Here is a 27,501-nt window from a genome sequence, read left to right on the forward strand (position 1 = left end):
ACGGTCAAACCGGGAATCGACGAAACGAACGCTGAATTGTTTCTGTGGCTGAATTAATGCTGACTCAACGTCTCAATCACATTTATATTATCTGTGAAATGTGAATGCAACTCGTTTATCGTTGCCGTGTTGGTGTCGTTTGGGGTGCCCCGCCGCACGTAGGCAATATATATATATATATATATATATATATAATAGAATATTACTAGAAGTGTAATAAACTAATAAATGTACAGTGTACACTACACCCATAGATACACCACGATAATATAAGTTACGAACTACATATAATATACAGTTATACACTTTCGGTGTAATTATCACGCGCGACGCACGGGTCATATTTTGTGCATCCGTCAGGCGCTCATTTGTGATATCAGTTACGGTATTAATTTATCGAGTGTCGACAGTATTTCGAATGCAGTATTGCAGACTGCAGTAGTGCAGTTCCCAGCCCCGGTACGTATATGTTTTAATACCACTGTCTAATAATAATAATAATAATAATAATAACAGTAAACTGTACGTTTTACGTTCACAAAATAAATCGTATAATATAACTATTTATATAATTATTGGACACGTACTCTCACAGTAAGTTTCCCGCCGAGGACTGTTCCATCCGTTGAGTGATTCGATTATAGCAGAAATTCCGTATCCAGTAAGGCTACCTAGTACTACTACTACTACTTAATACTAACAAAAATAATACTATATTATAACACATGTTTTATGTTATATACTTTGGTAAAAATTACTAAATATCGTCGAGCATGATTTCTATTTTTTTGCCCGCCCTCGGTTTTTCTTTACCGGTCCTAGTCCGCTCTCCGCCGGTGTACAGATCTTGCAATTCGCTGAAATCCAATTAAAAATAGTTGAGTCCAATTAAACTTTGTCATTGTTATCGTGTGCGAAGTGTGATCAGACTACAGAGTGACAAGAGTGTTTGCCAATTTGTGACCACTGACTACACTCGAGTCACTCTTACTCAACTTATTATAGTTTCGATTGTGATAGTAGGAGACGTGACTTCGTAAATACATAATTGGACCGTGGACAGCGCATCAACAACTGACATTTAAGTCGTGTTTCGTCCGTCAATTTTTTTTTTCATTTATCCAAATTCATTTTTTATTTACTTTTCATTTTCTTCTTCAATGTTCATCATCTATTATTATTCCGTCGTCATCCACTGTTTAAAAAATTGAAATTGTATTAATTTTAAAAGTTTTTAAAAACTGGGTTGAACAGTTCATTACACCCACAAGTAATCAAGCATTCCTATGTAGCAAAATTTTAATATATTTGCAAATTATGTCATATAGTGTGTTATAGTAATCGTCTTCAAATAAATTTACATATAATAACATACATTCACGATAAACATTGATATTAAATTTTAATATTAATTTTATATTTACAATAAGTAGTGTAAATTAATAATTATTCATTATAATCGTAGGTAGTTTTTTATTGTTTGTATATAATTTGTTGTCATGTGAATATATTTTTAAATATTTTAGAAAAATGGATGAATTAGATTCAGTTTTACTCAACCTAAAAGCTTGTCTACTATCTACCAAAGGTGGAATACCATTAAGTCAAATAGAAAGTAAGTTTTTGAAATATTTTTTGTATTTTTATTATTTTTATTTAATGTAGAATTAGGGCCGTTCTTACAATGTCTGGTTAGTGTCTGATAACATTAACTGATAGAATTTTACCAGTTAGTATTAATTGACACTTAACCAGACATTTAAGAACTGCCCTTAATATTTATGGTTTTAAGGACAGTTATAAGGTTATAATCTAACCATTTTTGTATGTGATTTGATGTAAACAAATAAAAACTTAATAATAAAAAAATTGTATTGATGAAAATAAAATATATATAAAATTATCATTTGCCAATAATATTTATTTTTAAGAGAACCTAATTCAGACTTATTTTGTCCCTATCTAGTACACGCAGAATACAGAAATTTAGACGTGGTTTTTGCCAAATGTTCTGATTGATCTATTGAAGTGATAATAAATTTGAAATCTTAAAATAGATTTGAATTTTTTTAAAAGTCTACTTAACTTTGACTTTCTCACATTTTTTTATTTCATCACTTTAAAACCAAAATAGTAGAAATTAAAAATGATAGAAAAGTCAATTTCTATTAGACTTAACAGCAAAAACAAATTTGTTTTCAGATTTGTTATCGCTTTAATAAGTCATAATTGGTACATTTGACAAAAAATACTACTACATTTCTGTTTTGTACTTATATGTTAAACAAAAACAGAAATGGTTATTAAAGAATCCCCTTAATAAAACAACACACCCGAATGTGTTGTTTCCAATGTTGTAGTGGAGGGTAAATTCCAACAAATTTTTTATACTGAGTATAAAAGAAATGTGAATACTGGATTTTAAGATAATAAAGCCCCGTTAACAGATAATCATATCTGATAATATAATATATTAAGAAAAATATGTACAATTAGAAATAAAAGAAATGTTCAAATGTTTAAATATCAATTTGATACATACGATTTTACACATCAGAGGGACTTCCGAACAATTTATTGAATTTATAATTTATTACTTTAATAATAATAATTTTGACTACATCACGGTGTTTAAAAAGAAATAATATGTACAATTAAAATAAATAAAATTCAAATTTAATAAGATTTTAAAATTATAGTTTTAGCTCTAATTTAGCTAATTTTGAGTTTACAATACAAGTTGATACATCAAAATCACTTGAAAAAAATCGATCAATCTGAAAATGATATTAAAAACAGGGGTTGCCTTTAAAAAAAATAAAGTTTTGTTGCGTATGCACGCATTACTTGAGTTATAAAAATTTTGACTCATAGGAATTTATGATCTATAAGTGTAGTTTAATGTCCTGCAAACAGAATTGAAAAATATTAAAAGGGTAATGAGTGATAAAGTGTACCCTGTTTCTTAAGATGCATGGTATATATAACAGACATAAATATTAAAGGTGCACTATTCACCACCATGGGTGTGTCCACATAGGGTTCAGGGTATACATCCGCATCTGTAATTTTAGGGGGCGTCTGCAGGACTGGTAAAAGGTTACGTAGCGGTCATGGGTTACGTTCAAAAGGGGGTGGTTTAAACCTCTATTAGCTCCCTTGGTAAGCACCATTTTTATACCCTCTGCATCAAAGGTCTGGACACACCTATGATCACCACTCAATGAATAGAATTTCCATAAAAATCTCCTTAATAAATAACAATAGATCAGCTGATAATTTAATATCAAGAAAAGCTGAACTAGTACTATCATTAAAAAAATCAAAAAAAAATCTACACTTAATTTTTTATTATTAATTTTAATCAGATAATTTTAATTATTAAAAATGACTACCTATTTTTTGTGCAGATGAATATTTTAAATTAAATGGCGAACGAATTCCATTCAGGCAGTTAGGATTTCCATCATTAGAAGCTCTATTACAATCCTCTGGAAAGTTTGATATTCAAAATTATGGAGGCAATACTATTGTAAAAGCGTTAAGTACTAGTAAAACACAACATTTGACTGAGCTTATCAAGAAACAGAAATCAAAACCACCAAAAAAAAAACCAGTAAGTTTTAAATCTATAAAATTAAATTATATTGTCAATGTACAGTTAAAACCTAACAAACTGTATTATATTATTTTCACTATTTTGATCATATAGAAATTGTTTAACATATATTCTATAAGAAATATTTAACATAGAATTAAGTTTTAATTACTTGTCATTTGATCAATATTTCAAGAGTTTGTGTACTTAATTATTTTTTGGTAACATTTTTCATATCAAGAGTCAAATGAAAGAGGAGTTCTAGGTAGGAAAATTATTTTAAATAATTATTAAATTCACACAGGGAGCTTCATTATGGTATAATATTACAGAGAAAAAATAGGGCAGTATACCAGCATTTTGCAGCATATCCTTATACTTCTCCACACCACTTAGTTAACTATAAATACTTATAACTCATAAACTTTTTGTCCAAATTTCTATTTTTATGTATCTAAATACTTCAGAAAAAAAAATATTCGATTTTGTTTTAAAATGTACGTTGGCATTTAAAAAAGTAACATTTAATAATACAATTAAAAAAAATTAAATATTCTGATTGGAAATTATGTAAGAAAAATATTTATAGATTTTGAAATAATGAGTGTTTGATAAAAGAAAGTGTATAAAATATTAATTTAAATTTTATTTTATTAATTTTATTTTTTAAATATTTTAACATTGTTAATTATTAAATTATCTAATTTACTATATATATATATATATATATATATATATATATATATTGTTCATATTGTTTTCATTTATATATCTTAAATTAATTATTTGAAATTGTATTTAATCTTAATATTAAATTATAAATGTATTCATTTTTTAGTTTACAGGGTATAGAAATGCTCCAAGAAAATTTGTTACTTCAAATACTTATAACAAACCTAACAATTTTTCTAGACAAGGAAATAATGGATTTAATAATGGACCGGTAAGTGTAAAGTAAACATAAGTTTTATGAAATAAACTGTTTTATTTATTTTCATTTTTCAGTCAAAAAACAACTATCAAGGTACTTCTATTCCTAACAACACCAACAGTTATAATAAAACACAGTCATCATATAGTGATAACAGAAATATTAGATTCAATGTATGTATACATATAATATATTATTTAATAGTAATAAGACCTCCAATTCTAATTATAATAGTTTTTTTTTTACTCTACAAATATTAATTTTAATATTAAGCAAACTTTTGCAAAAAAAAAAAAAATTATTATTTCATATTTACACGAAATTGTTATTTCTAAAATAAATATTAGATACTATTTGATCATTGTTAACATAATACAATTTTTTTTTCAGACCTATGAGTCAAAAACATTTGATCATAATAGTTACAAAAAGGTAAATAGAATTAATTATTTTGATTGGTAATGAAATAGTTTTGTTTTATAATTAATAATATGATTTATCTAATTTAGTCTCAGTTTTCTATAAGCAACTTTAATAATAGTACTAAAAACTATAATGGAAACCTTCAATTAAATTCTGATGTACATTTGCCTGAAACTAAAGTAAGACATATAAATTATATTTTTAAAACTATTTTTTTAAATCTCAGTTGTAAAAATATATTACTTCTATGACAAAGATAAAAATATAATATAATATATGTACATTTTTTTTAGTTATCACTAAATTTCTGTTTATTTTCTACAGAAATCAGTTAGTAAAATAAGTATAATAAGAATATTATTAAAATTATAATTTTTTTTTCTTTTGAACATTTGATTCTTTCATATTACAGTAGCTCATTTATTTATATACAGTAGAAACCATTTATAATGACACCAGTTGTAATGACATTATACTGAAAGTCCCTGTAAAACTTCTATGTTGCATGTACTAATTTGTATCGATTATAATGACTATATGGATGTTATGACGGTTATTTTTGGTTGTATTGGAAAAATTTAGTTCAAAAACAAATTTGGAAGAACTAGAAAGAAAATAAAGTGTGATTTTCATTAAAAGTCAATCAAAAAGTAACAGTTTTTTTTAATAAAATATACTAAATTAATTAATTTTAAAGTAATAATTTAATTAATTAATTAATTTAAATGTTTTTATATTTACTTTTCTTTATGTATTGAAATTACAATTATTTTTTTTTATTATTTTGGTTATAATGTCAAACGGTTATTATGATCTATTTTTCTTGGTCCCTTAAATGTCATTATAAATGATTTCTAATGCATAATATGCTGATCCTACTATCCTAGGCACAACTAAGGTTCAATTTTTTTGGGTGGTAGAGAGCTAGAATTTCAAAAGTTACACAGACCTAACATTGATAATAAGTAATAAATAAAATAATAATAATATTTGGGGGACCAAGCCCCCCTAGCCCCACCCAATTGCGCCTATGATGGTGATGTCGGAACTTAGTATAATTACACAATTATGTATGATACTTAACAGTGTGAATATATATAACTCAGAAATTGCAATCACAGTTATTATTATATTAAATAAACAATAACTAATTAATTAACAGTATTTAGAAAATATATATAAACAATAAAAAGCTCAATGTGTAAAGCAGAGAACACTACTGTTAGTTGTCCCTTCTCGCTCGTACGTAAAACTGAATTACAGTATAAAATAATAATAATTATAATAATATTAAATATTAATACAGTAGAAACTTGATAAACAAGTCAGTCAGGACTGGAACTGTGACAGTTAATTAAATAATAAATGGTTACCTGAAATTTTGGAATAACCATACAATGTATACACATTTATTATTAATATTAATTATAGATAATAATACATTTTTATTATTTTCTAATAAACATTTAATTATAAGTCGTAATAAGTTAATAGGTAGCAGTACTTTCTGTTGAAGTGCTAAAACATGAAACCAATCTGAAAGAGTTGTTTGGTCCATCCAAATATCCAATCGCTTGTATATGCGTTCAAATTTGCAGCCAATTTTTTCTATTATTTAAATTATTAAATTTATGTATGATTTTCCAATACTACTAAGGATATTCTTAAGATTTCCAGTTGTATTTGCACATTTTTATGATGACGAATAACATATAGTAACAAATATTTGAGTTTCTACTGTTTTAACATTTACCAAAAAGAGACAATTAAATATTATATTTTTAAGAATAATAAAAACATTAGTTATTTATTTTTTGTGGTTGTTTATATTCATATCATTACTTTATTTTACAGTCAAAGAATGATATATTTATATTATTATAATATAATTTCATGAATTATTCGTACAATAATACAATAATATAATTTAGTAAAAATAGTAACAGTAACGGTGCATTGATTTAACTGAAACACTGTCAAGTCGTATTTTTTATTAACTAGGAATTGAGTTTTATTACTACCTTGAAGTGATAAATTTTTGTTTTTTTTTTTTTTTTGTAGTATTCCCAGAACTGGTACAACTATTGAGACATTAAAAAAAAAAAAATAAATAAATTTTAATGAATCCTTGTTAAAATAACTCTAAATACAATGATTTTTTCGCTTAGTATTGTAATTTTATTTATGTTTTTTTACTGAAAACTTGTTCATTTGTTACTCTCAGGGTAAATATTATCTGAAGTTAGTTGTGGACTTCATTTTTTTTCTTTTGCTATCAGAATACTTGTATGACATTTAATTAATACATTAAACAAAGTTAAAGCACATTTTCTTAGCTGACAATAGTATTACTTTTTAAAACTATCCATTTTTTTTATACAATCTTTTTTAGTAAGATTTGGATGAAATTTTGGCGTTAATCAAACTTTTTTACAACCACTTTTATTATGTTTGCTTTTTCTGATTAAAATTATTTGTTTGTTTGTAAAAAGGCATTTTAGAAATTTGACACTGTATTAAAATTGTTGTGTTGCAGCCCCCCAGACTTAATTTAAGTAAGTCAAGATTGGTTGTTATCGTAAGTTATAAGAGTACTTTCTAGTTTATATTTTGTATTGAGGACTTGAGTATTTTCAACAATAGTGTAGAAAAAAATTGCATTAGTTTAAAATAATGCATTATGTGTGAATTTGGTATGTCACTATGGAAGTTTGAGTGTTAATTATTTACAAATGAATTTTGTATGTGTTTGGTTAACTTTATATGATTTATTTGAAGTATGTAATTTTCAAAGTGTGAACTAATTTATAGTTTATATGCTGGATATTGTTATTTGTGTCTATTAATTTTTTTATATAGCTAGATGTTATCAATTAAAATTTAATTGTATCCCATAATTGCTTTATAATGTGCCAGTTGTATATTTTATATGGTGTGTTAAGACCTACAACTTAAGATGTATCTGATTTATTTTATATATAATATAATATTCAGGTTGATTTTCTTAAGATGCTTAGATCTCTTTTTTTCTCTCTTAATAATATTATTTAAAATCTGAATTTTTAAATTAACTTAAATTTAAAATACTTAAAGAAATTATTCTACTATTTAAGTAATGGTCTGTGGTATATAAAGATCTATTTTTCAAATGAAAACTGCCCTTTTTAATTTTGAATTATTTAGCCAATACTTTTTTTAAAGATTTTAATGCATTCAAATAAAAATTTGAACGAATATTTTAGGCCTTAAACTTTATGTTCTTAGGGTAATAGTTCTTGATACTATCCAGATTGTATAAAAATAATTGTAAATTTATTATTTCTTTAGTCGTGTCATTTATTATTTATACTAACAATTATTATAAGGAATACAATTTGAATAATATAGTATCGCTAATGTACTATAATTTGTAAATAAATTAAAAATCAAACACCTATCTTTCCTATTTTATTGGATTTCTAATCTATCTTTTTTATGTACAAGCAAATATGTAAATATTACATAATATACTATTTTTTTTTTTTTTTTTTTTTTTTTTTTAATACACCCGCGGCAACTTGGGCCATTGGGGATGGATTAGGTTTTTAATCGGTTATTACTGTAAGGTTGGGAACGGTAGGGAGAAACACGTGTGAGTGTTGTGGCAGAATTTCTAATGGGGCACCCGTAGGTTTCTGCCATGCCCCGGGGTGGGGGATGGCGGCACTTATTCTCCGGACACCGTGACTTGCCCGAAGAAAAATGCCACCCGGTGACCGCGGATCGAACCAGCGACCGGCTGCGCCGCAACCGACGCCTTAGACCGCACGGCCACCTCGTCCCCCAATATACTATTTTAAATTTAGATTTAGCTACATAACATTTAAAAAAATCATCTGCTAAATCTTAAAATAAAAAAAGCTGATTCTTTTAAGAAAAAACGGAATTTTGTATTTCCATAATACATACCTAAATGTTACAAAAGAATATAAGTATTCCAAAGTATAGTATTAAGTTTATTTATTTATGCCTGCAAAATAAATCACTGTATAAAGTCCAATTACAAGTTAGACTTATTATCAAAATAAATATAACTTATTAAAAAATTATACATATTTTATCTTATTTGACACATACATTTAAAGTACCTCTAAAATTACCTATCACCTTACTGTCTATTATAGACTACTCCATGTGTATGCTAAAGTACGAGTTTGAACCTACAACTTAAAAAATATACAAATGAACATTTTTCTTTTAAAAAAACTCAATATAAATTGGTACCATTTTCTGATTAACTCTATACGAGTGATTTTGTATTAAATATTTATTGGATAAAGAAAAAATTTTATTTGTTTGAAGTACAATTTTGTTTTTTATATATTTTGACTTGACTTGAAAAATGTTTTGTTTTTACTATCTTTTCTATATTTATATGTATTTAACTAAAAAATATAAATGGTACACTATTGTTTTAGATTAATGAATGTTGTCTTATCTAAACTAACTTATTTTTATAATTTTATTAAATATTTGGTTTAATTTGAATATTTTTATTTACTTTAATTAAATATTTTATTTGTTTATTTAAATTTTAATTATTAAACTAGTATCAAAATTGTTAAATATGTTTTTAGTATTAAAATCAAATCAGTTTGTGAAATTATCCCCCCTCTTATGTACTAGACAATTCATTTTTGTTTCCAAGCAAAGCTAGAAATTTTTTGATTTTACAATAAATTGATAAATTTTTTTAGTTGCTTAGTAATTTTTTTTTTTTATTCATCTAGAATTTTCAGGTAATTTATCATTATTTTGTACAGTGCTAATAAAATAAATAAAATATGATAGTACCATAATAGCTTTCCAGTTTTATCTGTTATCATTTTTTTTTTTAAATAAATGAGTGTTGACATCATTGGCATATAAAAATATAACATATTAATATCTATGGTTAAACATTTAAAATTGTTATTAGTATTAATAATTATATTTCACAAAGTTTCATTAAGTATGATAATTCTGTTTGTTAAAATATTTAAATATTGTTGTTCTTTATTTATTAACTTAGACTTTTTTATTGTTATTAAATTTTAAATATGTTTCTGTTATTATAGCCTTTGAATAATCTATCCAATGATAGCAGGAGAAATGGTGTTAAATCAGTTCCTAATTCAAATGTAAGTAAACATAAATTATAAAAAGTACCTACAAAATGAAGATTTTTGTCATTATTATTATTGAATTTTCTTAAATGTTTATATGCTTTAATAAATAATTAGTTTCTGATTCATTTTTAACTTAGGATACAAAGTCGTTGAATGAAAACAGATCAGAACAAATTCCGCTTACTAGCAGTTGCAGTAGCTTAGAATCAACATACAGTTCTAGTTCTGCTAGTTATAAACCTATGCATACATCAGTAAGTAATATAGTTTTAATTTTGTTATTTTTATTATGTATATTAAATGTCCATTATAAATTCAGTTTTTATTTTATTATCTTTTGATTACAAAACAGTAAAATGTGTTATTGCATCACTATGTATCTAATTGTTATTATATTTTATCTCCGACATTTTAAAATTTTATGTTTACCAAACAATTTTTTTTATCCAAGTGAAAGATTATTTATAAACATTAACAATAGAAATCTAGGCAATATATGAAATAACATAAATTTAACTATTAAGTAATCATATTAAATAATATATTATATAGAGTAATTTTTCAAAAGACGACCTTCATTATTCCCTTTAATCGTATATTGGTTTAAATTTTGACTTATTAAAGTTCACTTAAAGAGCATATTTTTTAATATTTAAATTTAAATATGTAGTTACATAATTATAGTTTTTAAGTGGAGTGTATACATGTTTTGACTTCGCCTTAGCAAGTTTAACATAGCATATTTGTTTTTATTAGAATCTATTTTGTCCTGTTAACTTTAATATAAGAATGAATAATAGGTATATTATTAACAAACTTAAAGGTAAGAATATAATTTAGGGCATCTCATAGGTCTTACCTATGAGTTTAAGCTATGTCTTGATTATATCTTTACATTTTAGTTTGATAATAGGTAAATTTACTTTAATATTAAAGCTATCAACATAAAATGAATTTTCTGAATGTAAATTTTCTATGATATACATTGGTAAGACGGAGATCATTTATATGATAAAAACATTCTCTTAATAATAATTTTACATAGAATATAAAATATAATATGTGGTATTTAGGGCTGTTCTTACAATATCTGGTTAAGTGTCAGTTAAGACTAACTAGTAGAATTCTATTGGTTAATACATGATAAATTCTTCTGGTTAGCGTTATCAGGCACTAACCGAATAGGAAGAGTGGCCCTTAATATAGTACTTACAATTTACTAAAATCATTTTTTCTAATTTTGTTTTTACATCACTAAATAAATGTTTATTATTGTTTGGTTTTAATTTATGTATAAATAACTATTTATTTGTCTATTAATATTATATAATAATGAAATTTATCATAATGACCTAATGGCCATTAATAATTTAATAAATATTGGTTGATAATTCATATATTTTACATTAGTGTATCTTGACACTACCTTTATAATTTTAAAGACATTAAGTATGTTTACATAATTATTTAAATAATAAAAAAACTATTAACATTGTATAGGTGTACTTAAATTTTCATTTTCTATAATATTTGTTTATTTAAGCCTGACAAATTCCAAATTGGAGATACAATCAATACAAATACCGAAGAAAAAATTCCAAGAAATAGTATACAGGTAATTTGAAAACCGAAACATGTTTTTAAAATTCATTTAATAAAATATTACTCTAATATATATATTTTTTTAGGAAAATAATGAATACAATATGAAATCATCAAAGCAACTTAAAACAATACCAAAGTTTTCACCAATACAAAACATGGTAAATTTAAACTATTATTTATGTTCATTCATATTACTAATTTAATTTATTTTATTCAATTAAAAAACTACTACTTCATTTAATTTAATATATTAAAATAACTATCATAGCAGTAAAAATGGATTTTTTTTCTTTATTTAAATATTATTTGGTATTAATATATCACAATATTATATTTTTTAAAGTTACAATTAGATAGTTAATAAATATTTTTACAAGAGGTATTATAAATATCTAAATAGTGAACAAAATGTTATGATGTTAATAAAATATTAACTGTCAATTGAAGATTTGATTTTGGAAATTCAGATTCATTACTTAACTTATGGTAAAAAATGATCATCCTTATACCATAAAGATGATAAATTCAGATTTTGATTAATTTTTAAGATTTAACTACAAATAAATATTAAATATATTATGCTATTAAAAATTGTTTACAGGTTTGAATCTGTGTTATATGCATTTATATTATTTCCTTCAATATTTTGTAATATTAACTTAATTTAAAAAATTTAAAAACCCTACCAATCTACATCTCATCACAGTTTTTTTTCTTTCATGAAATTTATTCATTTTTAAAAATTAAGCTAAGATATTTAATATATAAGTTGAATATAATATAAATTAGAAATTTAAATTTAAAATATTTATTCTTAAGTAATAATTTATTACTTGTGTTATAATTTACAGCCGCCTATGAAAATATCAACTGCTCAAAGTAGACTTGCTAAGTATCCTAAAAAATGTGAAGAACAAATTAAAGTGAGTAGTAATTAAATTATTTTAAGTTTAATATTTTATAATTTAATTCTAAATCATATCTCATATCATATTTATATTATAGTTGGATTTATTGTCTAAATAAAATCGTATTATGTTTAAGTATGTATTACGAATTACGATAAAATATATATATATATATATATATATGTATATATATATAGTTTTTGATCCAACTCTTGATATAAAATTACTTTTACTTAAATAATGCATGTTGATAGGGTACCTAGTAATTCTTCTTTTACCAAAAAATTGCCATTAATGTTATACTAAGATTTTATCCCTTTCTCTTCAATAGTAATACAAAATGCTATTTTAAAAATATTAAAATTATTATGTGCACATATCCAGGCACGGCGCCAAGGGGGGGCAAGGTGGGGCTCTAGCCCTCCCAGAAAACAGATCAGCCCCTTCGCCAGCCCCCCCATTAAAAAATATGTACGATAGATATTGTGTAAAATATCAATATTTAGCTTATATAATATATTTGTCACAACTAAACAAATTGAGGAATAAATTAAATTTATTATTTGTCTAATAAGGAAAAAATTTACTACAATTTCAATAAAATGTGTTTTGAAATTTGTAAAATAAGAAAAAATCTTTTATTTATTTTTTATTACCTTTATTGAGTACTAATTACTAGATGAAAATGAACAAATAAACGTATCCCAAATCATTGCATTAAAGATGATTGAAACAAATTGTTCATTACTAAACACAACTAGTAAGTAAAAGTAGTTACTTTAATTTATATTTATGAAATGTAGGTAAGTAAAAGAAACATAATTATTCATTCACAAAGGTATGTAATATTAAAGTCATAAAGAACTTATCATTTTTGTGTATCATGTCATCATTATGAATATAGTTGTTGAAGGTCTGTGATTAGACATTTTATTACATAAGGTACAAAAAAAAATATTTGACATTATTCTTAAAACATTTTTAACTATTCAAAAGTTTGTACATATTATCTGTTTAGACTCTTAGAGCATACAATATAAAACGTATGTACTATATAGATAATAGCTATATTATGTTATATGATACGAAAATATTTATATTTCATTAAAATAACCCCAGTATTTGTTGAAAAATTTTAGCCCACGTAAAAAAAATATTTGCCCCACTCTGCCTCCCCTGGAAAAAAATTCTAGTGCCGTGCCTGCACATATCAAAGTATAACTTTTAAGTTATACAGTGAAACTGGATGATGAATTGAATTTAAGTGTTTGAGGTTAAACTAGACCTTGATGTTAATAATATATTATTAAAATATATCAACCATATTATGATCCAATAGTAATGATAAATTAATTATCATAGTATCATCACTGATAGAATAATAGTAAATAAGTTCTAAATACTATCACGATTCTTGATTCTACGAGTTATAATTATTTGGCAAATCGCACTATTCACACGTGATATAACAATTAATAAATTATATTATATGCCAAATGGGTTTATCTACTGTTATGGGAGTAACTAGTAAGCCTAGTAAGGGACCAAAGCATTTTTAGAGAGACAGAATTCCGGTAGTTTAAAGTGGAGCTATGCATTATCATTTTATAATTATATCCAATACTCGTACGTGTTTACTAGTACAGTTTTCATTAAACAATGAAAATATTAAATTGTAATTTGCAAAAAGTTGTATATACCATTGCATGATTTTATTGTTACCATTTAGCCCATTTAGGAAAAATCAACACAAACCGGGCCAAAATCAAAATTTTTTTTTTTAATTTTATGTCATTGATTTTAAGCACTTAAATGTTTTTCCATACACTATTTATTTTATTTAAAAAGTATTTCATGTACCTACGGTTAAATTTGTTTTATAACAGATAGTGAATGATTTGCTTAAATAAATATTTTACCGATAAAAGGCAATGGTGTGCTAAAAAAAATTACATTAAATCCAAGGAAATACATTTTTTTTTAAATATAACAAATTAAAAACTTTTAATACTATAGTGTATTCATTGTTATATGACCTAATAAATTGTATATTGATTATTGTTTATATAAATTAACCAATGACCTCTACTGTTGATATCTTTAATAAGAAAACCGTAAATGTTAGTTCTTACGGTGGTAAGATATAATATTCTACTTGTGTGGATAATTAGGCCGAGGCTATACACGTGTTTTCCGTCGAATTGAAAATGCGTTGGTTTATATCGGAGTAGTTATATACGACGGACGTAATACGCCGCGTTTTTATTACTTCGGCGTTCGCTCGCCAAAACGCAAGACGACCGGCGTTTTCCGCCGCGGCGTATTATGTCCGTTGTGTATAGCTAGTAGCTACTCGCCTACTCCGATATAAACTAACGTATTTTCAATTCGACGGAAAACGCCGTGTATAGCCCCAACCTTAAGCTGGTTGCACACGGAGCGGTTTAGTCGCGCGCGGTCGCGGTTTTTATCCGCCGCGGATTTTCTTTAAAAATTAAATACCTATATTTAAATGGGTACATTCAAACGAAGAAAAATGGCTAGCGGACGACCGCCTCGAATCGCACTTGCTCAATTTTCGGGCGGTCGACCGCGTCCACCAGCTAAAATTAAACTATGGATTTCCAATAGCCATATTCACACGAGGTGGTTCGCCCGCCAATGGTCGCGGATTTATAGCGGGTTTTTCATTCATAACAGCATTCATAATCCGCCTCGTGTGTAAGCAAACAGCGGATGCGGATGTGGACGTGATAGCGGTCGAAATCCGCGTCCGCGCGCGGCTAAACCGCTCCGTGTGTAACCAGCTATAGTAATTACAAATTACAATATTCCCTTTCTATGAGATAATCCTAAACCCGCGGCGTATGTCCTAACTTAGGACTATGTTATCAGGAAAATACTCGGCGGATTTAATTAAAAAATAATATAAAGGAATTTTATAATTTGTGAAGGTTTCGGTTGGTTTTAAATAGACTATTAATTAAATAATCACTTTAAGGCAGAAAATAGAAACAATATAACTATGATTGGTAGCATTGAGAATTTTCAGATAAAGTAGCTCCCTACTCAACATGGCTTAAATTAATATACTTGCAAGTTGCAGCAAGTACTTGTTATTGAATTTCATGTTAGTTGACAATTTAAATAAGATTTAGTATTCCGAAAAAAAATTTTAATTAGTGGGTATGTTATATATTGCACGTCTGTAGAATATACTAAATTTTCTCTTGAAAGTTGAATTGTCATTAATTTTTTATTTCATTATTTGATATTTTATTTATTAATTTGTTTACTTTATTTTTAATCTTTAATGATTAACATGCATTAATCTAACTTAATTATTTACTCATAATATAACAGACTAAATATTATAATATATAATGTAATATTTTTAGAGATAACAATTAAATTATCCATTGATTTTAGTTTATAAATAAATTTTATAATATAAGATATAAGTCCTACACTATAAATTGTAAAGTGAACTATTATTTTGTTTATTTTTAAACGATATCACTGAAATTATATTGCGTAATTATCTAATATATTATCATTATTATAAATATTATAATATTGCTGCATTCTGATTCAATTTAGTTATTTACTGTTTCTGTCAAAACAATAGATTGAATACTGTGGGCCATACATTTATATTGTTTGCATTTTGCGTTATCATAATTTAAAAGCATTAATTTTAGTACCAATAAATTATAAATAGAATAGTATTGTTAATTAAAAATAAATAACAGTGTTATGTAATATGAGCCAAGGAATGGTATTAATATCTTGTATCTGGTTTTATTACCCTAATATCTACCCTTATGTCTACAACCCTCAGAGAAGTTAGAAGTGTTAGAACTCAGTTACTGCCGACTGGTAATACCACGAGTTCTTAACTACAGTAATTTAATTTAAGAGTATATATTTTTTTCTATCGACTATTTCGGTTTATTATTTTTTCTTGTGAATGATCTTGTTGGTTTTTATATTAAATTATTATCTTACAAATATTATGATTGTCATTATCATAGAGTAACCAATTCTAATTGTCCTAATGTCCTCGTAATTAACTAATTCCTTGATACCTTTATTTTTGATTCATTTATTTATTTATTTTTTTATTGAATGTTAAATTAAAATTTATAACTATGGAGTTTGAAATGTTTATTGCCAATTGTACTGATGCTTTAAAAATGATTAAAGAGTCATGTCAGACTTTTGAATCGTCGTTAAATAATTTTTGCAAATTGGTACGATCTAAATAATCAAAATTTATTAAATTTATAGTTTCAAGTATTAATGTATTATATTATAGGTTGATGAAAATAAAACAACAGAAAAACTATGTGCTGCAACTACAAATTTGAAAATTGAAGTTGAAGATCCTACACTTGAGGTACCTCTACTTTAATTATACGTCATTATTTTATTAATAGACATATTGGTGTTACCTATTAAAAATAATCACTGAAAACTAATGTGAAAATTTAAAAAAGTTAAATTCTTATATTGGTAATTTATGAATTATAATTTTTCTGCAAACTTTTAAATGTTAGGCAAAACAATTTTATTAATAGGTAAATCTGTTAATTATATATCATCAAAACTTGGTTTGATTTAAACTACATGGTAATAATATTATTAAAATTTTACATAAAACATTAAAAACCTTTTGCTTTGTTGAATATTAAACAAGTCATACAGATTGAATTTAAATAAATCTTATTAATATGATCTAAATATTTATATTCTTAATAAAAAAAATCTAACACTTAATTACTATAGGGCTGAATAAATAATAAAAATGAATACTCATTTTTTGTGTAAAATATAATTTACAATTATACAATAGATGATTATATTATATATATATCATTTAAATTCAAATTACAAATTATATACTCTACTGTCTTCTTACATTCAATTCAATTATAATAGTATTAAAAAAAAAAACTAATTAAAATTGTTATGTTCTAAAGCAGTGTTTCTCAACCTTGAGGTCGTGATCACCTTAACTATAGGTTAAGTCATGTAGGTTAAAAATAATAAAATTCCAATTTACAAAAGGAATTTTTTTATTTAAAATTTTTTATTGAATAATAATAACACTTACATAATTCGTAACAAGATTAAATTATGTACTACACATGACATTTATATATTGATATTTAAAATGGTATATTTTGTTTGATTAATTGGTTAATGATATGATATTTTTATTGTTCAAATTTGTACTTAATATAAATAGAGGAGTCACGACACTAAAAAGGTTATGAAACACTATTCGAAAGTATAAGTTTTCAGCACTCCTTACAATTTTTAAATATTTTATCCTTTGTATCCTTGACTAGGTAAACCTATGTTGGTCTTTAATAATATGGACATATGGTTGATTAGTTGCTGTGTTATCTTGATTTGTATTTGGTTATAAATAGTTCGCTAATTATGATTATAATTTATTTAAATGATCAAAACAAATATCAAATTGTATGTATTCCATTTTTAACATAGTTTAGTTTAAATCCTCTTAAAGTCTCTCTTGTTCTCATGACTCGTCCTTAAAATAATTTCTAATTTTTTAACCCGGTGCCAACAATAATTGGTGCTTTCTTTTAAACTCTAAAATTTGTGGTTTTTATTAATCAATATTAATAGAGTTAGTAAGCTTATAAGGTAAAAACAAAATTTAAAATAAGGTTGAACTCTTATTTAAAAATATATCTGTTAAATCTAAATATATATATTGTTTATTAGGCGTTTGAAGAAGATAAGGACTACATTAATGAATTAGAAACATATTTAAAAAATTTAAACTTATCAGAACCATATTATGAGTATATGGTAAAAAAAGAAAAATCTGGGAAACTAATTAAATTAACACACATTTGTACAATTAAGGTAAGAGTTCAGTTATTGTTATGATTAAATCTAATTTAAGCTCATATATAATTTTGCGATTTATTTTTATAATTATAGAAATTGATATTTCTGCCATTAATTATTGCTTCTTATGTTGGTTTGGTTCAAATGTATAGCCAATAAAAAAATGTATTATATATTATGTAATACAGTGTAAGAATTTAAAATTTTTGGTCTAAAACATTTGTTGAAAAAAAGTAACATATTCTAAAGTTAAGATTTAATGACTATGTCAAATATATGAAAGCACCATTTTTATATATATATATTTTTTTTTAACTAAGAAATGATTTCTAAAAATTAAATTTATTTACATATTTTGACACAATTATCAGTTAAATTAAAGTGCCAAAAATTGAACTACATAAATTAAACTAGATTCATTTCAATTTATTCATATGTATATTACTAGGTACATCCTAAAAGTAAGTTCCATTTTTTTTGTATATATAAATAAAGAATAAATACAGATATAGTAAAAAAGAATTACTCTTTAATTTATTTAATTTATTTATTAATATTTTTTTATTAAAGAACGGAACATACTTTCTGAATGTACTTCATGCATAAATATATTTTTTATTTTCATGTTTCATCATGAACTTGACATATCTTAAGTTTTTGTTGTTAGTTTTAAAATTGATTATTATAGAACCATATATAACATATATAAAATATTTAAGTTTCATTTTCTAGGTAAATGAAAAAAGCGTTGGTAGTTCTTTCCCAGTTGATTGTAGTTCAGATGAATATGCGCAAAAGGTCGCTGCAAAACGGGCTCTAACTGCCTTAAAAAAACAATATGGTGAAAGTGTTATTTATCCAATTACTAATGATATTAATACAATGGCATCTTGCGTTAGAACGGTATTACAATAAATAATTGCGATTAATGTAATGTCAGTCATTATTATATTATTCTCTCTTTTAGCTTTTAAAACAAGGATATGAAACAACTGGTATTATGAGTGATGTTTTAGAACGCATGTATAGAGAAGAATTTCGTGAAAACTTACCGGAGAATTGGGATCAGCTTTTGGGAGTTTTTAGTTACTTCATATTTGATAAGCTAGCAGCTAATAAAGTCGTTATATATCTTGTAATTATTTTCTGTCTATAAAATAAAAATAGAGAATAGATCTTTAGCTATTATTGTTTATTTATTGTACAGAACGATACTGAAAGTAATCAACAAAATGGTCATGAGCATACAAATGAAGATGTTGCCGATGAACAAAGCTTTGTCCCAGGTACTCCATTATTATTTGAAGACTACGTCGAAAAATCTATTCTTGTCTCTGCTAACTATGGTGCGACTAGTATTTGGATACGTCTAGTTGGACAGAGTGCAGATGTAAGTATTTTTTTAATCATTTTACTAATCTATTAAACAATAATAGGTTTACCAAGAGTAAATAATATGTATCTAGGAAAATTTCATTCAAATGCAAGCAAAATTCAATGACACAATGATGAACACAGAAAAATTAAGTATCCCTGATCAAGTGATTGAAGGTGAATTTTATGCTGTGCTATACAATTCATCTTGGCATAGAGTGCAACTTACTTCTACTAACGATGATGGTACAGCTACATGTTTTATGATAGACACAGGCGAGCAATTGAACATTGTCAAAGATCAGATTTGTAACCTAGAACCAATCTTCATGAAACCTAAAACACAGGTATGATTGATTAATATTTTGATATTGATTTTGTTAATATGTAGATATAATAAACTGTATCCATAGTAATATTATGACATTCTAGAGAAAAGATAATTGCATTATTTAAAACAACTCATTAGTTTTTATGTTAATGCTTTTCCTAACAATTGAATATAATTTATAATTTTTCTTCATTTATCAATTAAAAAATAATAATACCTATTTTTCATCTTGACATGCCTTATTTGGGATTATGTGAACTTTTCATAAATCTTTTCCTAGTCAACAAACTATAAAAAAAAAAAAAAAAAAAGTATTGTTACTTTATTATTATAATAAACTTTCAGTCAGAATTCAAAGTTGTTAAAATATAATTTTTTTTAAACATTCAATACTACAGTAACTATTTGTTCATTAAAATAATGATGGTTAATAAAATGTATTGTTTTTATTAAATTATTATAGTTAGAAACTATGTTTAAATTAATACAATTTAAAACATTGGAAACTTTAACAATTAAATATATACAACTTTACTTTATTCTTAATCAATATAATAATAATTTGCCTATATTTTTAGGCAATTGAATGTATTTTGAATCAGTTTGATAATTTTGGTTCATTTGATGGTTTAAAAGAATTATTGGATGAAATGATTTTGAATAAAACCTTTTTCCTTGTGCCTGATTCAATTGGAAATTATCCAAGAGTAACTTTGTATGAAAAAGGAGGAATAAATGTGAATGATATGATCATTCAAAGATTTTTAGAAAAAACTTCTACCAAGCTGCCATTATTTGAGGTAAACAATCTTATCTGGGGGTATTTTGTCCATTATTTATGATATTTAAATTATCCTGCAGGATCAAGCAATTGTAGATGGAATTGTATCATCTATTGTTGAATCGGGCCATTTATATTTACAACTAAACATTGACGTTGTTGCATCGCTAGAAGAAATCTTGTCAAATGATGAATACTTTGACCCAGAATATATGTTGAAGAGCAAAGAAGAAGTTATAAAAGACAAAATTTATATAACTAAGTATGATGATACATGGAGTCGTGTTAAAGTTGTTGATATAATCAATGACTCAGAAGTTAGTAACAATTACAATAAAAATATATTTTAGAGATAAAATAAGTATAAGTTAATTATCCTATTAACTAATTATGTTTGAATATGGATTATAAGTTGCTCTTTCAATAGGTATAAAAAAAATGTGTGAAAGTCATATTTTGTTTTAATTTAATATTATAGTATTAAAGTTATTAGTCAAAATGAACTCACTGATTTCTTATCTTCGACAAATATTATGATAGAATAATTTATCATTCTGTGAATCATTTGTTTTTTTTAAAAAAAAAAAAAAACATTCATTATTATTTTATTGCTATGGACAAAAGTCCAAAAAACTTTTTTTGTTTTAAATTTATTGAATGGTTTTGATATCTGACATAGAAGCTATATTATATCAATACCTAAATGTCTTTAATTAAGGCTGTATTTATGGGGGGTTCAAACCCTCCTCTCCCTTAAATTTTTTTGTGCATATTATGTGGTAAGGTATGCTATATTAAATTACCTATACAATATGATAATAAAATTAGAACACAATTTTTTAGCTTTAAACCATAATCAAGGTTATAAACATAATGAGCTAATATTGAATATTGAACAAATTTGATGTTATTAAAATTTCATTGTTTTCACTATGTCTTGCAATTAATGTACCTAAGCTTGAAACATACATCCTGTAAATTTTAACTTATATTTGCAAGAAATAGAACATTCATGGTCTTTTTTATTTTTATGTGCATGAAATGTAATTTTACAAAATATAAAAGCCACTTTATTGAATAATCTCCTTGTTTTTGTTACAATAGTTCATTTTTACTAAGTAACCTATGTTTTATTATTTTAGGTCAAGATAATGTATATAGACTACGGTAATATGTCACAGTGTGAAATTACTAAATTAGCAAATTTGGAATTGTTTGATCCATTGTTGACTAAGATTGCTCCTCAGGTATTCAAAAATATCCAGAATTCATATTTTTGCATAATAAAAATTATTTTTTTATAATTTTCTAGGCTATTAAAGTTTCGATGAACTTTTTACCTCCAAATACTATGACTCCAGATATTGCCCAAAAGATATTTTCAATTATTGGAAGTAATACGGTTTTAGTTAATACAGTTAATGCGCCCAACGATGATGTGCCATGCGTTCAACTCTACAAAACCGAACCGGATTCTCCTAATACCCCATACTGCATTAACATACCGCTATTTCAAAGGTAAAATTAATATTAGTAGAAGTGTATACAATGAAACCTCTATTAATGAGCATTTTTAAATTTCCCAACAAAAATGTAAATTAACAATAGGAGTGGTTATAACCTCATAATAGTAAATACTGAACACTCCTAATAGGAAACATAGACATTTAAAATTGTTACCAAAATTATAAATTACCTCTCATAAATGGACACATTACATTTACATATGTTTAAGTAATAAAAATACATTCTATATTTATCTTTTATAAGTACATTTCGTTCATATTTTGTCTTTTTTATTGGATAAAGGATAAAATATTTTTTTTAATTGTACGTTAATATTTAAAAATTTTAATCTAAAAAATACATATATATATGTATTTATACAAATAACTAATAAATTTAATTTTAAATTAGTGTAAATTATATTATAATAAACAATTAAGGTATTACAAAACAGTAAATAATTAATACCTACATTAATATAATAGATAATACTAATTTGAATATGTGCGAGTGGGTGCTTTGTAATTTTTTTTTTTTGATAGTCCTTCCTTATAGAGGAAATTTTGCTTTTTATTTATTTTAAATTCCTATATAATGAGTACTGAGCTCCACTGAAAAGACTCGTGTGGAGGCCCAGGAGTTCTAACTTCTAAAAAACATTTATTAACAATTTATAAGATAACATAAATAAAAAATAATTAATAACTTAGTAACTCATTGCAAATAACCACTATATGTTGAGGTTTTCTCAATAATGGTTAACTTTTCCTATAATGGGCATTTCTTTATTCTTCATGGTTATCCAGAATATAGAGATTTTACTGTACACATTGTATTAATTAAGTGAAATAATTTCAATTTTATTAATGTTTAAAAACCTATTAATTATTATTTTAGAATACAATAGATACATTTAATAATTTTTTTTCTTAATACATTAAAATTTAAAAAAAAATTTTTATTTACATTTAATTTTAATTTTTGAATACAATTCATTAATTTTGATTATTTATTTATTACAAGCATTGACAAAATACCGAGCATGATGGCATGGTGTTTATAAAATTATTAAATAATCATTGCCACAATAATATTAATACAATTACAATTACAAATTATAATACTCAATTTTGTCTTTAATTATCAATGGTAAATCTTTCAATAGCTATGGGTCTTATAATAACTAGTAATAATTCTGATAATTTACAATAATCCATTTTGAGGTTATATAAATTAATAGGATTTTGACCAGTATAATTATATATCATTATTGTTTATTTTTTGTGATTACTTTACAAGTGTTCAGGTATGACGTGTAAAGTAAATGTATGATTTAAACCATTTACTGAAAACATTTTTTTGAAATTCTTAATGTGTGATATTTACTATTTAGCTGTTGTCTAAAATCTCATTTTAATTTGAATAATAAAAATTAGAGTATTACCATAAAATACTTAAACAGAATCTTTGTATGCCTTGTATTCTTTGATTCGTTTTATTTTCGTTAACCAGATAAACCATTGATGTACTAGACATTAGAAATAGTAATAAATAAAAATGGAAAAAAAATAATTTATACATGTTACACTTAAGTAAATTATCACGATTTTATAATGTAGGAATAATACATTTATTAGCTATAATATCTTATGTAATTAATTATTTTTTAATTTTGTTTATTTTCAGCTTAAAGAAACAATAAATTACCACTACATAAAGGACATTTAATAAATTGTTATATTTAAATCTAAATGTGTTAGTTTGATCTGATGTTGTTACATTAGTTTTATACAAGTGTTGTTATGAGAAAATACTCATCATTTTTTTATTATTATTTTTATTATTATAATTTTTTTTAAAGTGTAAAGTCATGTTAAGAGACGGTTGAAAAATTTAAAACAAAATGTAATATTTGTTTAATTTGTATGTACACTTAGTATTTGTTTATGTCAATTGAATGTACTGAATGGTCTTCAAATATGCAATGTTTTAACCAGATTAAAATAATATGTATTATGTTAAAAACCAATACTATAACTTTGATTCAATTTTTTTATATTTTTTAAATTAAGACATACATAATTAAAATAGACTAATATTTATTTCTATATTTATTGCTGTTATATTATAATTTAATGAGTCACCTGGCAAACTGACTTCTGAGAGATTATGATTAAACAACTTCTAAATTTTAAATTTGATTAGTGACTATAAGTCCTTAAATACTTAAGTATTGTCATGCTAAATAATAAATGTATAATATAAATAAAATTGGAGTCACTTTCCTTAAATTAATTTGACTTATAACAGCATTGTTTTTTAGATCCAATTTTTTTATCAAATAAATGAAAATTTTTTATACAACAACATGATTTTTTATTTTACCATTAGCCATTAGGAAATCAGAAAATTAAATATTATATCAAAATTCAAACATGATAATATTATTAAAACACTATGTGACAAGGTACAATTTTTTTTTTGATTATGTAGCAGAAAATGTAGAGATTTTGTTGCCTTGATCAATATCTTGTATTAAAGAAGATGCCAAGAGTTCTGGTGTTACTGGTGTTCCGAGATAATCTGAGACCAATTTTCTTGCCGGTTTACCACCACCATATTGTAAACATTCTGTACGTAAACGTTCTCCTTGAATTCTATTTAATGGATCATTGTTCAGGAATGAATGCCATGTATGTGCGGCCAAAGCCTTGGATACTAAATATGAATAATACTTTGCACCATAGCCAACAAAATGTGAAAAATGTAACTGCCATGCCTAAAAATATTTACATAATATAAATTTAAAACTAAATTTGTCTTGAAAATAAATATGTCTTACTGTATCTTTAACATATGGTAGTCCATAATATTCTACTTGTAATTTTGCAAGCATATTAGTTGTACTTAATGACTGTGGTGCTTGCGTGTGGTAATATTGGTCTAGTACAGAATAAAATAGCTGCAACTGCATTTCAGAAGCAGCAAATAAATATTTGGATGCATATAACTTTTTTAACATGTCCTCCGGCATAGGTTGTCTAGTTTTAAAATGCTTGGCATAGTGTTTTATGACCTGTGAAAAATACATGTTTAGAAAATAGTTAATGCCTTATATTATTATTAGTTTACTTGAGGCTGAGTAGCATAATATTCCATCAAAACCGATGGAAATTCTGCCAAATCTGTTGCACAACGTGTACCATTAACATGTTGATAACGAGTTCGGCCTAACATAGAGTGTATTGCGTGTCCAAACTCATGAAATAGATTTTCAACAGAACCAGGATGCAAGAGTACTGGACCATGATTCTCACGCCACACCACATTTAACATAACTACTACAATTGGGGTCTAATAAAACATTTTAGCATTATTTTTACATATTAGTTTTGTAATTTATTGATAATATTTACTTGATAAGAATTATCTGGTAATTGTCGGCCTCCTCTAACAACATAGTGTGAATCATTGTGTAGTTTTCCTGTTCTTTCAAAAAAGTCACAGTAGATATATCCAAGCAAACCTTCAGTGTTATGAGTAACTAAAAACGAGAAATTTATTAAATTAAAAAAAATGTAATAAAGACATTGGAATTATATGTTTACCAACCAGCCAACTTGTATAATTGTTCAGCCCACCCTTCGCCTGGTGTTATGTCTTCAAATACTAAATTAATATTGTATAAACTATTGAAAATCATATTCAAACCTTCCATACAATCTCCTAAAGAAAAATATGACGCATAATCAATCATTGCATATTGAAGATGGTTCTGTTTAATTTTGTTGGTCAAATATTGAACATCCCACGGTGATACAATCTAAACAAATAAAAACAATTATTTGTAGTTTGTAAAAACGTCAGTGTGCAAGTCTGGGTATATTTTGGTATAAAAATAAATTTATGATCAATTAAATTAATTGTGTGCAAATCTATTTAAAGGGTTGAGAATAATTACATCATTGTTATTCGCCCTTTTCATAGTTTTATAATCAAAAACTGATCGAATCCTTAACTCTGAATTAAGGATATTCAAAAATTCCATAACAAAACTAGGATTTTCCGCTATACTGTTCTTCAGAGCTCTTTAAAACAAAACAAAAATATTAACATCTATCATTGATATTTGTACATAACTTCTCAATTTTCACCTATGAGCATAAGATGGAAATCCACAAGTCAAAGCCAATTTATGACGGCTTTCTAAAAGATTGTCTAACAATTCTTCTGATTCAGCATTTGGACCATTGTAAACCTTGAATGCGGCTTCTCTCAAAACTGGATCTTCAGAATGAGAACTAGGATGTCCGACTATTAATTTCCCTCCAGAGTTATACCTATACCTAATCAATAATAAATAATTAGCTAATTTGTTAAACATTCTTTTAGATTTAATTATACTCTTTAGAAAGAACTTTAGAAACGACATCTGGTAATTTAGTTGGATCTACAATTCTAGGTTTTTCTACTGCTGTCATAAATCGTTGCCCAGTAACCAAAATAAAATTATTCAAGTTGACCACATATTGTCTTTTTCTTTCTTCTAAGTGTATGCCGTTCAATTCAAAATCAAACAAAAATAATTCACCAACATGTCGATCTTCTTCAGTCATAGGATGTTTATCACCATCTAGGATTACTTGTTTCAAATTTGTATATAAATCTTTGTTAGTATTTAATCTAAAAGATAAATGTTGTATTTAATAGCACATTTAAAACTTGAGGTTTAGTACTTACTTTTCTACAATGGTATTCATGGAGATACAGCAATCTTCTGCTGCAGCAACAAATGATTTGTCTGGATGTGCTGTACGAATGAATTCAGCCATATCAGCAAGACAACAAAGGCTATTGGATAGCTGGTCAAAAATCGTCACTAGATTTCTTTTTCTATTAAATGACAATTTAACTATATTTCTATAATTTAATCTAATATTTAAATTATTATAGATAAAATTGAACTCAAATTTTAAGTTAATTAATTGAAAAATTCAATTTATGTAATTAT

General features: G+C 25.1%; 2 protein-coding genes and 1 long non-coding RNA gene across 7 annotated transcripts in view; 1 reads left to right on the forward strand and 2 right to left on the reverse strand.

The window, feature by feature from the left end:
• LOC114121172 (tudor domain-containing protein 7-like) lies at positions 1–24,857 on the forward strand. Of its 4 annotated transcripts, none has more exons than XM_027983392.2 (23): positions 1–459; positions 1,527–1,615; positions 3,411–3,616; positions 4,437–4,541; positions 4,604–4,702; positions 4,920–4,961; positions 5,039–5,131; positions 10,049–10,111; positions 10,237–10,353; positions 11,643–11,714; positions 11,788–11,862; positions 12,556–12,627; positions 16,931–17,011; positions 18,370–18,513; positions 19,231–19,401; positions 19,466–19,633; positions 19,706–19,888; positions 19,965–20,219; positions 20,782–21,003; positions 21,065–21,301; positions 22,127–22,231; positions 22,297–22,502; positions 24,177–24,857. In XM_027983392.2, the coding sequence occupies exons 2-23, from the start codon at positions 1,531–1,533 to the stop codon at positions 24,190–24,192; spliced, it is 2,817 nt and encodes a 938-aa protein (XP_027839193.2). In that variant the 5' UTR covers positions 1–459; positions 1,527–1,530; the 3' UTR covers positions 24,193–24,857. The 4 variants fall into 4 exon arrangements, with proteins under 4 accessions (XP_027839193.2, XP_027839196.2, XP_027839194.2 ...); XM_027983393.2 differs by lacking the exon at positions 1–459 and adding an exon at positions 474–661; XM_027983394.2 differs by lacking the exon at positions 1–459 and adding an exon at positions 741–1,270.
• Positions 584–1,121, reverse strand: LOC126551508 (uncharacterized). The gene is made up of 3 exons (XR_007605430.1): positions 997–1,121; positions 759–857; positions 584–696 (listed from the first exon to the last, which is right to left on the reverse strand). It is a non-coding gene; the product is annotated as an uncharacterized LOC126551508 (long non-coding RNA).
• LOC114121186 (mitochondrial intermediate peptidase) overlaps positions 24,843–27,501 on the reverse strand; it is a 3,719-nt gene continuing 1,060 nt past the window's right edge. For both annotated transcript variants that reach the window (XM_050205048.1, XM_027983410.2), the window contains 9 exons: positions 27,231–27,383; positions 26,895–27,173; positions 26,645–26,836; positions 26,452–26,578; positions 26,103–26,313; positions 25,907–26,034; positions 25,623–25,844; positions 25,333–25,566; positions 24,843–25,269 (listed from right to left, as the gene is read on the reverse strand). In XM_050205048.1, the coding sequence (XP_050061005.1) occupies positions 24,976–25,269; positions 25,333–25,566; positions 25,623–25,844; positions 25,907–26,034; positions 26,103–26,313; positions 26,452–26,578; positions 26,645–26,836; positions 26,895–27,173; positions 27,231–27,383 (1,840 nt within the window). In that variant the 3' untranslated portion in view covers positions 24,843–24,975. The remainder of the gene's footprint in view (positions 25,270–25,332; positions 25,567–25,622; positions 25,845–25,906; positions 26,035–26,102; positions 26,314–26,451; positions 26,579–26,644; positions 26,837–26,894; positions 27,174–27,230; positions 27,384–27,501) is intronic.

Source organism: Aphis gossypii, chromosome 3 (genome assembly GCF_020184175.1).
Source record: "Aphis gossypii isolate Hap1 chromosome 3, ASM2018417v2, whole genome shotgun sequence".
NCBI classification, from domain to species: Eukaryota; Metazoa; Arthropoda; class Insecta; order Hemiptera; family Aphididae; genus Aphis; species Aphis gossypii.

Coding starts and splice junctions, on each gene's coding strand:
- LOC114121172 (XM_027983392.2), top strand. CDS start 1,531: ATGGATGAATTAGATTCAGTTTTACTCAACCTAAAAGCTTGTCTACTA. Junction 11,715..11,787: donor TTCCAAGAAATAGTATACAG/GTAATTTGAAAA, acceptor ATATTTTTTTAG/GAAAATAATGAATACAATAT. Junction 17,012..18,369: donor TTGAAGATCCTACACTTGAG/GTACCTCTACTT, acceptor ATTGTTTATTAG/GCGTTTGAAGAAGATAAGGA.